At 34.1% G+C, this 15,538-nt stretch overlaps 1 protein-coding gene across 1 annotated transcript in view; it reads left to right on the top strand.

Annotated features, from left to right (window-relative positions):
- Positions 1-15,538, top strand: part of VPS13A (vacuolar protein sorting 13 homolog A) — a 257,020-nt gene that overhangs the window by 110,333 nt on the left and 131,149 nt on the right. The window contains exons 30-34 of the mRNA XM_051966655.1: positions 684-800; positions 881-984; positions 6,437-6,604; positions 8,440-8,741; positions 11,528-11,675. Coding sequence (XP_051822615.1) covers positions 684-800; positions 881-984; positions 6,437-6,604; positions 8,440-8,741; positions 11,528-11,675 — 839 coding nt within the window. The remainder of the gene's footprint in view (positions 1-683; positions 801-880; positions 985-6,436; positions 6,605-8,439; positions 8,742-11,527; positions 11,676-15,538) is intronic.

Raw genomic sequence — 15,538 nt, 5'->3', positions numbered from 1 at the left:
GGCGGAGTACAGGCTTACACCTTAAACTGAGAAATCTATTCCAGAAACAAAAGAATACAGATCAATATTAATAAACTCTTAATTTAAATTTCCCTAGAGAAATGCTATACAAGCAGATATCCTGGGATAAGAGAATTCAAAGCCATTATCACTTTTAAAAGAAGCACTTAAATGATAATTAAGAGGTGGTGGGAAACTGGTAGGGAATGTTCATTCAAAACCATCCTACACCTGAGCTTTTTAGCTATAGCTCTACTTGCTATTGTAATATCTCTAATTATAGTTAAGGTATAATTTAAGGCTATTTTCCCATGAGAGGTCTTCACTCAGTTAATTCCACGTATAACTAAAAAGAAGAAATGGTATTTTCTCTTAGTCTGAGAATTCTTAGTATGGGACTTCCTTTACCAATCCAGGTCTCATTCAAACTATAATTTATTTACTGGTTTAGAGAGCTGCTTGAGGCAGTGTATCTATGTTCACATAAATACTAGAAAAGAAATATAAATAAAGTCAGGTATTTTTGATTAAACCTAGGTGGGCTATCCATTGGATAATGTGGCTCTGTTACTTGATTAATCTTCCCTTATTTCAAAGATTTGATATTTTGCAATCCTGTTGATTTAACTAAAATTTTAAAATAATTCATTGTATTTGATAATTGTATTGCATGACCTCTACAGCTAACAGAATGTCTAAGACTGAAGATGTTGTCGACCTGAAAGTCATTGCTGAATTGTCTTGCTTATGTATCTATATTGAAGACCAAAGATGTAGAATTGCTGAAATTACAATAGAAGGTAACAATTTTTAAGCAAAATTAAATTAAAAACTTTAATTTGGAGCAAGTATATTAATTAATATTATTTCCCTCTTTTAGGGTTTGATTCTCAGGTTGTAATGAGACAAGCCATAAGTGAAGTAAATGTAAATCTGAAAAATATAATTATTTTAGATTCTAATGAAATGGCCTTATATAAAAAGGTAAGAATATGTTTGTTCACTAACAACAATTCACAAATGACAGTTTAATTTATTTGTCTTTTATTATTTTGACTTCTTAAGGGTAGGGACTATCTTGTTTTTGTATTTCTAGAACTTAGCAAAGTACCTAGTAGGCATTTGATGCTGATAGATATAGTTCTTTTTAAGTATGTAATTATGGTAAGTTCCAAAAGAATTTAGCAAAGGACCCGAGAGAAGAGAGAGAGATTTATAGGACAAAATTGATCCGAGCTTCATGTTACTTATCTACTAATTTTATGACTTACAAGTAGGTTTGAGACTATTGTCTCAGGTACTTGGTTATCACTGAACAACATATTTTCTGTCTAAAATCAGTAATGTTTATGGTGTTGAATTTGGAAAGGGAACCCCAAAAGATTGAAGTCACAGACTGGTATTGGAGGTGTCCCAAAAGAATTTGCAGGCTTGAACCCATTTCCTGGTCGATGGGCAAAGTTTATTCTAATTGTAATGCCATTACAAATGGTCTAAATTCCAAGAGAATTTAGCAAAAAAGCAAGAAAACACATTTATCTAGTTTTTCATGTTATAGATATGCCAATTTTATGGCTCAGAGGTAGAACCAAGGAGTGGTCTCTGGAATTTGGTTATCACTGATCAACAGACAGTCAGTAATGTTTATTGACAAGCTGTTATTCTTAAATTGAATGTGAGGTTTCCTTGAGGCAGATTCCAAAACCAAAAGATTTAGAATCACTGACTTGTTAGAACAGAAGCTCCCTAAAGTCAGGGGGCCTCAGAATCATTAGTTTCCCATAGAAGCTATATTACATTATTTTTCCCCTCTCAAATAGTCATACTCCAAATTCATTTGGGACAAAGGGATGGAGCTGCTTCATGCTGATAAGGGGTGTAAGGCTGTCCCTGCCTAGTGGGATTCAGATCAGGGAGGGGAAGCATGTGGCACGAAGATGTTGGCAGCAGTATTTAGAGGGATCCTGAGTATCACAATCAGTTAGCCAATAGTATTCTAGGTGAACAAATAATTGGAAGTTCATAGCTTGGAGTCTGGAGGTAACAAATCTCATATGCAGGTTTATAAATGCAGAGGCCAAATCTGAGCCCCCCAAAATAATTAAAAGTGGAGTTAGTATGGGTGTTAACTAGAAACAATAACCTGGAATCCCACCCAGAGGAAGACTGGGGTGGGGGTGAGGGGGGAGGTGAGATGAGATTTTCATGAATGTCTTGCATCCAGCCAGCTTTCTCTAGGATTCTCTTGGTGTGAAGCTCAACCTTTTTCTGAGTTGTTGATGCCTTACCCAGGGAACTAGCATTGCTGAACCTTTCCTTAAATACTAAAGAACATTTTCCCCAAATTCCCGCTTTTCCTTGAAGGGGGAGGTGAGGGCAGTGTCTGAAGCAATGGCTTTTATACAGTAAAAGGAGCATTAAGATGACCTAGGATGCAAGCACCATAATGTTTAAAAAGTGTTAAAGTATCGGATAGAGAGGATTACAGGTTGAGGAGGGTTCCAGTCATAGGTATTCCTTTTAGCAAGTCCCTCAGAAACATCATAGGATGGAAAATCCAATTTACAAAGAAAAGCATATCCCTTAGGTGCACAGATGATACCTGAGACCAAGTTTTGTAGTAGCTTCCTAGTTAGTTGTCCCCAAAGATGATTATAATCACATGACATTATTTCAATCGAAATGTTAGTTCTCAGGAGGTTATGAAGAAGCTTTAAGGAAGATGATGTAGAAGCATTATGAGCGAGTTTGCCAGAATAATTTTGGAATGGATGTCCTACAATTATTATGTGGGTAAGAGATCCTTTCTGGCAAGAAAACAGGAGATAGCCAGGTTAAGGTTATTCCACTTGGGGGTAGCTAGTACAAATGGGGAGGCATCCATGGTGGGAATGGTGACATTTGGGAATGGGACCTTTGCAGATAATTCATCAGGTCTCATCTGTGGGCTGCCTTGGGAATTCTGAGGGCACACCCAACAATTCTGAATGCCCTCACTGCCCATGGAGTTCCCTTGCCTGACTAAGGACTAAGGAGTTGTCTCTCCACTGATAGGGGCCACACAGTGACATCAAGAGAGTTGGAGAGAAAATACTAGGAGCAAAGCTCTCATCCTCGGCATGTTGTTAAAGTCACACCTGGAAAAAATGGGAAATAACAGGAGAGAAAGAAAGCTAGAGTGAGGGAGAAAAGGAAACAAACAATGTCACCCTGTGTGTTTCCTTTCCAGTGTTTTTAACTGGAGGAAGAGCAGTTTCAGGTCCTCTCTGAGTTCACAGGAATGGCTGAGGGAGAAGAAGTAATAGGAACAGTACTTTTAATTTTAGAAACATGAGTCTAAATGAGAAAAACCTTCGAGTTTGTACCCAATTCTCTGGAGTCTCCAGGCATAGATTAGTCAGAACTCTGCTTGAGGGTGTGATTCATTTTCTCTACCTTTCTAGAAGTTTGAGGCTGCCTGGCAGGGTGCAGATGATAAGTAATCTTTAAGTGCCTTAGTCACTTGTTGAGTTATTTAAGAAGTGAAGGCTGGGCCATGGTTGCTCTGCAAAAAGCTGGGCAGGCCAAAAAGAAGTTGCCACTGGCTTGCCTCTGAGATTTTCTAGAAGCTGGCCTGAAGATGTAGGGTGTAATAGACAATTTTTTTTTTTTTTTTTTTTTGCTGTCAAAAGGCCCCTTTCCTTCCATATAGCTCCATGTGGGTGCAAAATATGAAAAGTGTATTTGGAGTTTGTATAGATGTTCATTCTCATTCCATTCCCCAGTTCCAAAGCCCTCGTAAGGAGAATGGGTTAAGCTTTCTGGACAAAAGTTTCAGGAAGCAGTTGGCTTAGTTTCCATGCTGCTATTAAGGTTCACCACAGAATAACCTGCCTTCCTTTCCCCATTTTCAAGAAAACTCGACCCATTTTTAAACCATTCACCATCCGGGTTGTCAAGAGGAATGTCCCTCAAATCAGGTTGGCTGGAATAGACAGAATTTAAAGCTTCCTCACAATTATGAATAACTCTCAGGGAGCAGAATGTTAGGATTGAAAGTATGGCAAACACGGAGGGTTAAGTTGAGGGTGTCTAGTAGGAGTGTCTGATATCTAATATGCTTTTGGCTTCCAAAATGCTCTGAACCCAGTGAGGGGTTAGATCCTCCAGTGGTTGGCTTAGGGTGAGCTTGCAGTCTTCTTCAGTTAGAAGGGCTGGGGCAGCCACTGCTCTAAGACAGCAGGGCCACTTGATGATACCCAGTCAAGCTTTAAAGTTCTAACTGGATTACCTTTAGAGAGTGGGACCCAGGACCTAAACTGTTTTCCATATCTGAGCCTTCTTCTTGCTTGCCTAAGGAATTAATTTTTATCAATTCTTCTGTTTACCACCCTTAATAATGAAGACCTCATCATAAACAAGACTTAGAATGTTATGTGGTATTATGAGGAATGTGACTCTTCTGCTATATAGAATTTGATATTCTTTTAATAAAACCAGCATAGTAACTGTCTTTTCCAGATGTATTATATAGAAAAGCTTTAAGTGAAAGCATGTTTGTACAGAAGTGTCAGACAACTTAGTAGTACATGATACACTTTTCTTTCCACAAATGAAGATGGTTTCTGGAAAAGATGAGCTTCTTTTAGAGAAGTACTTGATAAATTAATAAATAATACCTCTTGATATGATTTCTATTTTAAAGATGAATGTTCACACATATTTTCACATTTGAATGTCAAAGCATCCTCAGTTTTTCCTTTAGTTATTATCTTCAAAGGAAACTAGTAAAGCTCAGAGAAATTAAATGACTTGCTTAAGGTGACATAATCATTTGTTCATTGATTCAGGGTTAGAACCTAAATTTCTTAACTCTTATTTTCAGGAACTTTTTTAGTTAACAAATGGCAGACATTCTGACCTAGATTTGCAACATACAATCAGTTTCCATTAGTGAGAAAATGTTGGCATATTGGGATTTAGAGAAGCCCAAATCTCCTACAAACATTCTAGAAAAGATCTAAAAATGTACCACTCAAAAAAAAGAGCCTTAAAATTCTCTACCCAGTCCAAGACTACTACAAAAAGATTGTCATAATTCTGTAGGAAAACCTGAATGTAAGTCAAGATAGTGGGAAGTGGTCCTGCAATAACTGGAGAAGTAACCCTAAACAATTCTAGGATTTGTAAACAATTCATTCAAGCATAAAAGATGGCCATTAGTCAATTGAAAGAAGAAATCCTACTTTGTAGCAGTTACATGGGGAAAAAAAAAAGATCTAAAATATGAGTATTAAGGGAAATGCAAATTTAAAAAACTCTCAAGTCCCACTTTATCACCAACATATTGGCAATAATGGCAAAAGAGGAAAATGACATTTTTGGAGAAGCTTTGATTTGATCCAGTCATTTTGGAAAACAATTTGAAACTATGTTCCAAAAATTAATAAATTTGTATATATCCTTTGAGCTAGCTATACCATTACTGGCTCTGTATTTCAGAGATGTGAAAGAAAGAACAAAAGGGACTATGCTAGTAAAAATTTTTATAACAGCTCTTTCTGTAGAGGTGGGAAAAAGAAAATAAATGCTTGTTAATTGGAAAAAAATAGATTATATTAAAAATTTCTGTTATATTTGTTAAGGGGGAGATAATGTGATAGAATGCATTACTAGATGAAGTAAAAATTATAATTACTTTTGAAATATAGCTTTTGTTTTTAGTGGAGTGATCATTTTAGTTCCCTTTTGGCTTAGAAGAAGACTATACTGGCTCAGAAATAGGAAAGAAGAAATATTTAAAATTTGCTCTTCCTACATGTATAATAGATTAAATTTCAATAAACATAAATATCTATTGTTGGCAAGGTACTGAGAAGACAAAAGAAAACTCAGAACAGTAGCTGTACATAAGGAACTTACCTTTTTTTTTGTATAAATTTGTCCTTACAAGTAAGCATAAGGTAATTTTGAGAATAACTGAGAGATGATTACTTAAAAAAAAGAGATTGAATAAGACTATTAGAGAGATAAGCATGCCATAAAAATGGGGAATTTGTACTTCGGAAGAGATGTTTCAAATCAGAAAGGTTCAGATTATTGCGAGAGTGCCCTCGAACTGCTGTTCCTTCAAGATCATGTGAAAGTATTAATAATAACTATATCTTTGTTTTGCTATATAGTTTGAAAAACAGGGATCTATCTTGAAGCTTCTTTGACCTAAAGGTATTGGTTGTGAGGAAGATATAGCAAAGCAGTTTTTGTGAACTCTTGCTTTGTCATTTTGACTTTCCTTCATTAGCAGAATTGTTGCACGGATTTGTAGTGTTTGGTTAGCTGAATTTTGATAGAGGAATTTCAAATTAATAGTATTTTGATATTGGAATATCCTATAAGCAGAGCATTTTTGAAAATGAAGTTATGTTGACTTGTAATGTAATTATCTTTCTTTTTGAAGGTTCTTTATATAACAGGAAAAGAAGTCTTCAGTTTCAAAATGGTTTCTTATTCAAATGCTACTGCTGGTGCTGAATACATAAATATGAATGTAGTTGACAGTGAAGTTACTTTAACTGTTGGCTGCATTGAAGTTGTTGTAATAATGAAATTTCTATATTCTGTAATGGTAAGTATAAATCAAGTTAAAAAAAAAGTATTTAGAATAATTATGAATTCAGTAAGGCTTCATTTACTTAAGGTAATTGGGAAGGAATGCATAATATAGGTGATTTTTCCATGTTTAAAATGAGCAAAAAATGTGTTAGAAATGAAAACTTCAGACCCAAATTCTTGGAGTGAGTGGAGGAAGTCTTTATTATATTTCTTGCAAGAAGCAGATGTCATACTCTTTTAAGGGAGCACAAATGCAACTTACAGAAGCCAGAATTAGCAGTTATATTCCATAATCCTGGCCTGCCTCCTTATACTTTTTCTTAGAATTTCAATTGGAGGAGATATTTCCAAAAATCCAATATTTCATAAGACTTCCATTACATGTACTCCTTGATATGTTTCCACGTTCCCTTTTTCCCTTGCCACATCATTATATGTTAAAAAATGGTGGATGTCTCCTTCTTGAAGGAGGAGAAAGTAATATACATAAAGTTTATATAGCATGCTCAGTTAAAACTTTTGCTTGCCCAGTGCATAAACCCAGGCTATTTGCAGTCAAGCAGCATCTGTGGTTACTTTTATTGACTGAAGGCATTGTTTCATTCTCTTCAGCCAAGATGTACTTGCCCTAGAACATATATCACATTCTTTTCTACCATGCCAATGAAAAGGGAGGCTGTGAGAATCTGAAACTTTTCATCAATGGAAATAAAACCTTACCATTTTACTTCTCACAAATAGAAAATGAGTGGAGATCTTAGGTGCTTTCCTGTGAAAGTTGTAATACTATTAATTGTTGTTATTCTTCTTTCTTCTCTACTACTACCACTACCATTACTATCACCAACTTATGTTTGCATAATCCTTTAAGGGGTACAAAACACTTTTTTTTCTGACAACAGCCTTCATAATATGAATAATATGCTTATTAGACTTTGCATAGCTTTTCAAACTTTTATATAGGATTAGACACTGCCACCCTTATTTTCTGTTCTGCATTGATTTTCATGTAGCAAATAGTTTTGTGTTTTTGTTTTTTTTTTTTAATCACTGTAACCGTCAAAACTCAGATGGACAAAAATAAGACTTCATAAATGAGAATGTTTCAGAATTTACTTGTGTAGGTGAGAAAGTATATGAACATAAAAGCTTCATATGAACATCATCAAAAGGAACATTACATGTTAAAATTGTGAATTAATTTAGTAATTTGTGGTACCTGACATAATGATTGTCGCTGTGTTTCTCTCAGAAATATTTAAACTGTTCTGTGGCATCTCATTTACTGCTACACCCTGTGGAGCTTTTTTATCAAGTTTGGGAACTACAGTTCTAAACTTTGAATTAATAGTAAATTGAAGAACAAAGATTTTCAGTAGTAGAGAATTTTCTTCCTCTTCCTTCTCCTCCTCCTACATTACCACCATCACTATTTACCTTTCTAGAATGCTTTAAGGATTACAAAACACTTTTTCCAATAACAACCCTTGTAGCATGGTATTAAATGTATGGAGTTATTGACATCCATTTTGAAACTTATTGCTGTTATTTTGCTTGTTTACAGATTTTAATTTATTTAAATTCTTATATCTAAGTGCTAATCATAATTAGCTCTATTAAATTAGATTTTTAAAAATCCCACCATCTTTCTTTGTATTAATCCAGAGGTAGAGCAGGGGGAAAAAATGAGGATGAATGGGATACTGAAGACATATAAATAGCCTAGATGATAACACAAAAAACAATTATAAACAATGATAAACATTTAGTTAGTAATATTATTCCTCAATTTAATAGCTTCATATATCTAAAACTAACATCAGGAATATAATTTTGTAATTCTTACAGGCTTTTATAAACAACTTTCAAAGAGCAAAAGAAGCTTTGACTGAGGCAACAGTTCAAGCTACAGGTATAGCTGGTGGCGTAAAAGAATTGGCAAAAAGGAGTTCCCGAATGTCATTGGATATTCATATCAAGGCACCTGTGGTAGTAATCCCACAGTCATCAGCATCCATAAATGTCTTAGTTGCTGATTTTGGACTAATTACGATGAAGAACAAGTTCTACATAGTATCAAAGAGCCATCATAATCCTCCTCCTGTTATTGATGATATAACAATAAAGCTGAGTGAGATGAAACTCTACAGGTACAAATGTTTTGATGAGTATACTGGTTAGATTATTCAGGATAAACAAGTCTTTACACTACTTGGGAATTTTATTTTCTTTATCCTACACTAAAGTTGAGGGTTTTTTTTTTTTTTTTTTCCAAGCTAGTATTCCTAGGAAAGACAACTTAGTGCTATACTATGGTTTGCTATCCTGTTTTCTTTGTCTTGCTCTTTTCATTAACTAAACTATGTAGTTACAACTGTGAATATGAAAAAATGTATTAAGTAGAGTCAAATGTAATCATTGTTCCTTGTTGCAAATTTAACAGCTTGAAGTTTATTTGTGCTTTTTTAAAAAAATGGTTGTTTGTAACTTTTGATGTTACAGTTTACAAGATATATAGGATATCCCAAAAGCCTTAGTGCAATTTTAGGCCAATAATCTGGTTTCAGTTTTAACATTAAATTATGCTATATTCCTTTAGATCAGGGGTCCTCAAACTACGGTCCATGGGCCAGATGTGGCAGCTGAGGACGTTTATCCTCCTCACCCAGGGCTATGAAATTTCTTTATTTAAAGTCCCACAAAACAAAGGTTTTGTTTTTTACTATAGTCGGGCCCTCCTACAGTCTGAGGGACACTGAACTGGCCCCCTATTTAAAAAAGTTTGAGGACCCCTGCAGATGATCTTTTTGAATATTTGAGATAGTTTTATTTGCTTGTTCATTAGGCTAATAGCTTTGGGAAATAATTCAGGTACTTGTTTTGGAAGTATCTTTTCTAGATAGAGGAATTCTTAACTGTAAAGTGTCATCTTACACACTCTTTCAAACTCCCAAATACTAGTAGTTTTACAAGTAAAACCAATATAATTTTTTTTTTTTATTGCAAGAGATTTATTGAGAAATGCTGGATTACAGAGTACTTGGTATTAGGTTCCATCTTCAAAATAATGAATTCGTTTAGAGTGCTGAGGCTTCTCAGACTTGTCATTTTAAAATACGCCCTCTCTTGCACTGACGCTTCTTTTACACGGCTTCCGAAAAAATGCCTTTCGAGGTCGTGTCAAAGCAGAAGTGGGAATAATTTAAGGTGACACATCCAGTTTTTTTTTTTTTTAGGTTAATGTTTATTGACTCTTGCCTAGCACTCAGGCAAAAGATGGTTGTGTTGAAACATCGAAGTACAATTTAGAGTAATTTAACAGTGATTTTAAGTACAGGCAACAAACTACAACAAGGAAGCACGGAAAATGAATACTCTTATTGATTTTAACATTTAGATATTGAAAACTGTGGTTTCTAACAACAACTTGTATTTCTGAAATGTCCCTCTTTTTTTTTTTTTTTTAAATTTAATTTTATTTAATAATAACTTTATATGGACAGAATCCATGCCAGGGTAATTTTTTACAACATTATCCCTTGCACTTGCTTATGTTTCGATTTTTCCCCTCTCTCCCTCCACCCCCTCCCCAGATGGCAAGCAGTCCTATATATGTTAGATATGTTGCAGTATATCCTAGATACAATATATGTTTGCAGAACCAAACAGTTCTCTTGTTGCACAGGGAGAATTCAGAAGGTAAAAATAACCCGGGAAGAAAAACAAAGATACAGATAGTTCACAGTCGTTTCCCAGTGTTCTTTCTTTGGGTGTAACTGCTTCTGTCCATCATTTATCAATTGAAACTGAGTTAGGTCTCTTTGTCAAAGAAATCCACTTCCATCAGAATATATCCTCATACAATATCGTTGTTGAAGTGTATAATGATCTCCTGGTTCTGCTCATTTCACTTAGCATTAGTCCATGTAGGTCTCTCCAAGCCTTTCTGTATTCATCCTGCTGGTCATTCCTTACAGAGCAATAATATTCCATAACATTTATATACCACAATTTACCCAGCCATTCTCCAATTGATGGGCATCCATTCATTTTCCAGTTTCTAGCCACTACTAACAAAACCAATATAATGTTAAAACATATTCTGCCTTGACCCCTCCATATCTAAAGTATTAAGTGTAATTATGGAAATCATTAGGAAAGACATTGGACTGTGTTCCCAGGAAGGCAAACCAGATTGTCAAATAGCTTGAAAGTACTGAGGATGTTTAGCTTTCAGAGAAAAAAAAGATTTGAGGGAGTGTACCTGATTCTACTTTTTGTGTAATTGAAGGACCAATAGAAAGTGTTTATTAAGCTCTTAATGTGTGATAAGAACTGTACTACTCTTAATGTGTGATAAGAACTGTACTAATTACTATGGATTCAAATTAAAAAGCCAAGACAATTCCTACCTTTAAGGAACTTACATATTAATGGGGGAAGATGATGCATAAAAGGAAGTCTAAAGGAGTTGGAAGAAGAGGATTCTGGTGAGTAGTAGAGAAATCCAGAGAATGAATCAAGGTGTTAGTTGAAGTAAATAGGAGCCTTTCATCAAATGAAGTCTGGTATAGTGACACACCCATCTTGACAATAAGCTTCAGGAAGCACTTAGAGAAGTACAGAAAGTGAATCAGAATTGAATTAAAATTTTGTTCTCTTGCCCTAGAGAGAAATTATAGCAGTGGTTAGAAATTATAGGGAGGTAAATTGAGCTTTTATATTAGAAAAAAGACTTCTTGATAATGCTAATAGTGAAAAAGTGAAATGAGCTGGTTCAAAAAGTAGTGGGCTTCCCCCACTGGAAATCTCAGGCTAATGCTGGACAAACATATTGTAAATGATATTTAAGACATTCTCGGTCAGATATTGATTGAAATAGATGGCTCTGTATGGGACAGTGCTGACCACTAAAACAATCTTTTTTTAATCACAGGTCTCAGTTTGTTGAAGGCCAGTTTCCTGAAATACTAGATATAATGCAACCAATAAATCTTGAGGTTAATGTTCAACGAAACTTATCCTGGGAATGGTACCGAGACATTCCTGCTATAAATCTTGATGCTCAGCTTAAACCAATGGAGGTAAATGTTTTCTTCTTGCTCTTTTTGCATATTATTTAAAAAATTATAGATAAGCATGGTATTTCTTAATGATTTTCTCAAATATACAAATCTTTTATTGATTGTATGTATATGTGCATATATGACAGTTTTTATAAAAATTTTATATGTATTTATATGCATATGTGTATAACTGAATTTTTTTCTCAATGGTACTTGTGATCTGATTGAAAATCTCCTATGTATTTATGTGTATATGCATATACACACATATTATTATATAAAATATATTTAACTACTATGTTTTTAATATATTTTTTGTGAACTGTATCATTAGCAAAGTCATCTAACATTACTAAAGGTATTGATGGAATGTAGTTTCTAGGAGTTATCCCTGGAAGTAGGGAGCACTAGGGAGGTCCACCTGACCTTGGAGTGCTTCTGTCCTAACAATCTGTCAGTGATTCTAAAATCTTCTGGCTTTGGAATAGGTGATCCGAGGTCTTCTTCCCTCTCCCCTAACTTTGAAGTATTATTGTTCTGGCACTCTATCAATAATTGTAAAAATTCTCTGGCCTAGGAATATAATAATATTCCTTCCCTTAAACTTTAAAGAAGATTGTAATAATGATCCCAAGGCCCTCTGATCTAAGAATGCTATTATTCTAACAATCTGCCTGTCAACAAACACTGCTGACTGTCAGATATATGATTTGCTGGTCAGTGATAATAAAATTCCTGAGACCACTACTCAGTTCTACCTCTGAGCCATAAAATTAGCATATCAGTAACATGAAGCACCTGATATTTCTGTCTTTTTTCTATAAAATTATTTTCTTGCTCCTGATTCTTTCCTAAATTCTTTTGGAACTTAGCCTGCTTCATATGGTGTTACAATAAACTTTGCCCCGTACTTGGAGATGAGTTCAAGCTTGCAAAGTTTTTTGAGACACCTCATGACACTGGTCTGTGATCCCCAATATTTTAGGTCCCTTCTGAACATCAAAATTATTGTTTGGGAACATTTAGGAAATGAAGCATTGAACACAAAAATAGGATAGTTTTTTATTAAGGACATTTCTTTCCAGATTAATCATCATACTTAGATTGATCTAGACTTTGGCAAAATATTTGATAAGATTTCTAATATTTGTCCCTCACAACAGCCTTGTAAAATAATCATTGTATGTATTATTAATCCTGTGTTACCTATGAGAAACCTGAAACTCCAGCAGGTTAGAATTTCTAAAGCTTTTCAAAATTTGGTTGGGAGAAAAGATTCAAGAGGCATAAGAATATATTACAGAGAATAACAACATATAGATTACTTGGCTAGAAACGGGAGAATGTTTGAGAAGGAATGGTATAAAATCCATCTGGAAAAATAGGTTGTAACCAGATTTTGAAAAGCTTTAAAAATTCTAAGTCAGAGGAATTTGGATTTTAACTGAGGGGCAAAAGGAAGTTAACTACATATGGAAAAAATTTTTCACTAGAAATCTGGAGAACTTGGTAATTTTTTTTGATCATGGGTACCTATGAAAATGTATAAAATCTAGAAGGTATAATTCTTTATTTTTATTTTATTTTTATTCATTTATTTATTTATTTTTAATAACTTTTTATTGACAGAACACATGCCAGGATAATTTTTTTTTACATTATCCCTTGCACTCACTTCTATTCCAATTTTCCCCCTCCTTCCCTCCGCTCCCCTCCTCTAGATGGCAAGCATCAATTCAACTGTTAAATATGTTGCAGTATATCCTAGATACAATATATGTGTGCAGAATCAAACAGTTCTTTTGTTGATAGGGAGAATTGGATTCAGAAGGTAAAAAGAATCCGGGAAGAAAAACAAAAATGCAGATAGTTCACATTCATTTCCCAGTATTCTTTCTTTGGGTGTAGCTGCTTCTGTCCATCATTGATCAATTGAAACTGAGTTAGGTCTCTTTGTCAAAGAAATCCACTTTCATCAAAATACATCCTCATACAGTATTGTTGTTGAAGTGTATAATGATCTCCTGGTTCTGCTCATTTTACTTAGCATTAGTTCATGTAAGTCTCTCCAATCCTCTCTGTATTCATCCTGCTGGTCAATTCTTACAGAACAATAATATCACATAACATTCATATACCACAATTTACCCAAACATTCTCCAATTGATGGGCATCCATTCATTTTCCAGTTTCTAGCCACTACAAACAGGGCTGCCACAAACATTCTGGCACATACAGGTCCCTTTCCCTAGAAGGTATAATTCTTAAAGAGCTGAGTCATGGGAGTCATCATTGGAAGGAACCTTGGATTCCTGGGATTGACCTTCTTATGATAGGTGAGGAAATTAAATTCAAAAGATTAAGTGCCTTGGCCAGGTCATATAAGAAAATATAGTAAATAATTATATCTATATTAATATTAATATTTTATTTATCGCATATAAAATTATATTATTAATCATAAATATTATAATTATAATAGTATAACTATTAAATAACTACTAATATTAATAATTAAATTATGTGAATTATGCAAATAACAAATTATTTGTATAAATAAATATTTTTATATATTTATATGGTAAAAAAAATTGTTTCAGTTTATGCATACAAAAGGGATCCTCAAGTGATTTTTGTAGTGGAAATTGAATAATCTTAAGTCACACAAACACAGCAAGCAAAGAAATTTAATTACTTGGCTAATCAGAAGGTAATTTATTACCTTATCCCTTCTCATATCACTTCTTTTTAACCTTCAACATATAAAGAGACATTTTGTGATTTAGTACTATTTTAAACATCTAAGTCATTATAGTCAACAGAGAAAAAAGAAAAAAATCCTGCCATTGTGATCAGTTATTGCATTGATTAGAGTTCTTAAATTTTTAAAAGTTGATTTTTTTTTCTGCATTCAACTCCCTTAGTTTTCATTTTTGTCCCCATCAAAAGAGTTGTGTTCATCACAACATCACCTTTTCTTTGTTTTTTTAATATCTTTGGGTTACAGATCTAGCAATTGATAATGCTGAACTGAGTATATATAATATAGCAACATTGGGGGCATAGTTCCAAATTGATTTCCAGAATATCTAGATTAGCCCTGCCAACAGGTATATTCATTAATGGGCCTTTCCACCCATAAAGTGGTCCTCCTTTAAATCCACTTCTTAGAACATTACCTTTATTAAACTGTTCTTGATACTCTACCAGGAGTCCTCAAATTACGGCCCATGGGCCCGATGTGGCAGCTGAGGACGATTACCCCCTCACCCAGGGCTATGAAGTTTCTTTATTTAAAGGCCCACAAAACAAAGTTTTTGTTTTTACTATAGTCTGGCGCTCCTGCCTAAACTGCTAATGCTCTTGTTTCCAAATTATCTCATAGCAGTTTTATATATTTTATTATCTTTTATACTTTTTAATTTCTTTGACCTTCTAGCTAAGTTGTAAACTCAGTAGGGAAGAACTATTTCACTTATGTTTTCATATCCTTGCTATTTAAGTGCCTATCTTGTTTTTGAGATCCTAACAAGCACTAATATTGTAAGATGAGGACAGAATATAGACATCATAATTGAGAGCTGGAACTGTCAGTATTTTTGTTTCTTGTTGTTACTAGTTTTCCAAATATAAAACTGAATTTTAACTTTATATCTGCTATCTCTTGGAATTCAGGGAATTAAACAACTAAACCAAAATAAGGAAGACAATTGGGAATAGATCAATAATAGTGGTTCATATTTCACTTCAATATTTACTCATCCTGTGATGTATTAGTGCAAATGTTGTTATCCTCAGTTTTTAGGTAAGGAAATGCCTTATCTATATTAGTAAAATACCTCCTTATATTGTTGGGTATAGATGATCAGCTGACATTATTA

The sequence above is a fragment of the Antechinus flavipes genome, chromosome 1, assembly GCF_016432865.1.
Source record: "Antechinus flavipes isolate AdamAnt ecotype Samford, QLD, Australia chromosome 1, AdamAnt_v2, whole genome shotgun sequence".
NCBI classification, from domain to species: domain Eukaryota; kingdom Metazoa; phylum Chordata; class Mammalia; order Dasyuromorphia; family Dasyuridae; genus Antechinus; species Antechinus flavipes.
Note: the sequence above shows the minus strand (reverse complement) of the source record. Positions and strands in the feature narration are given on the sequence as shown.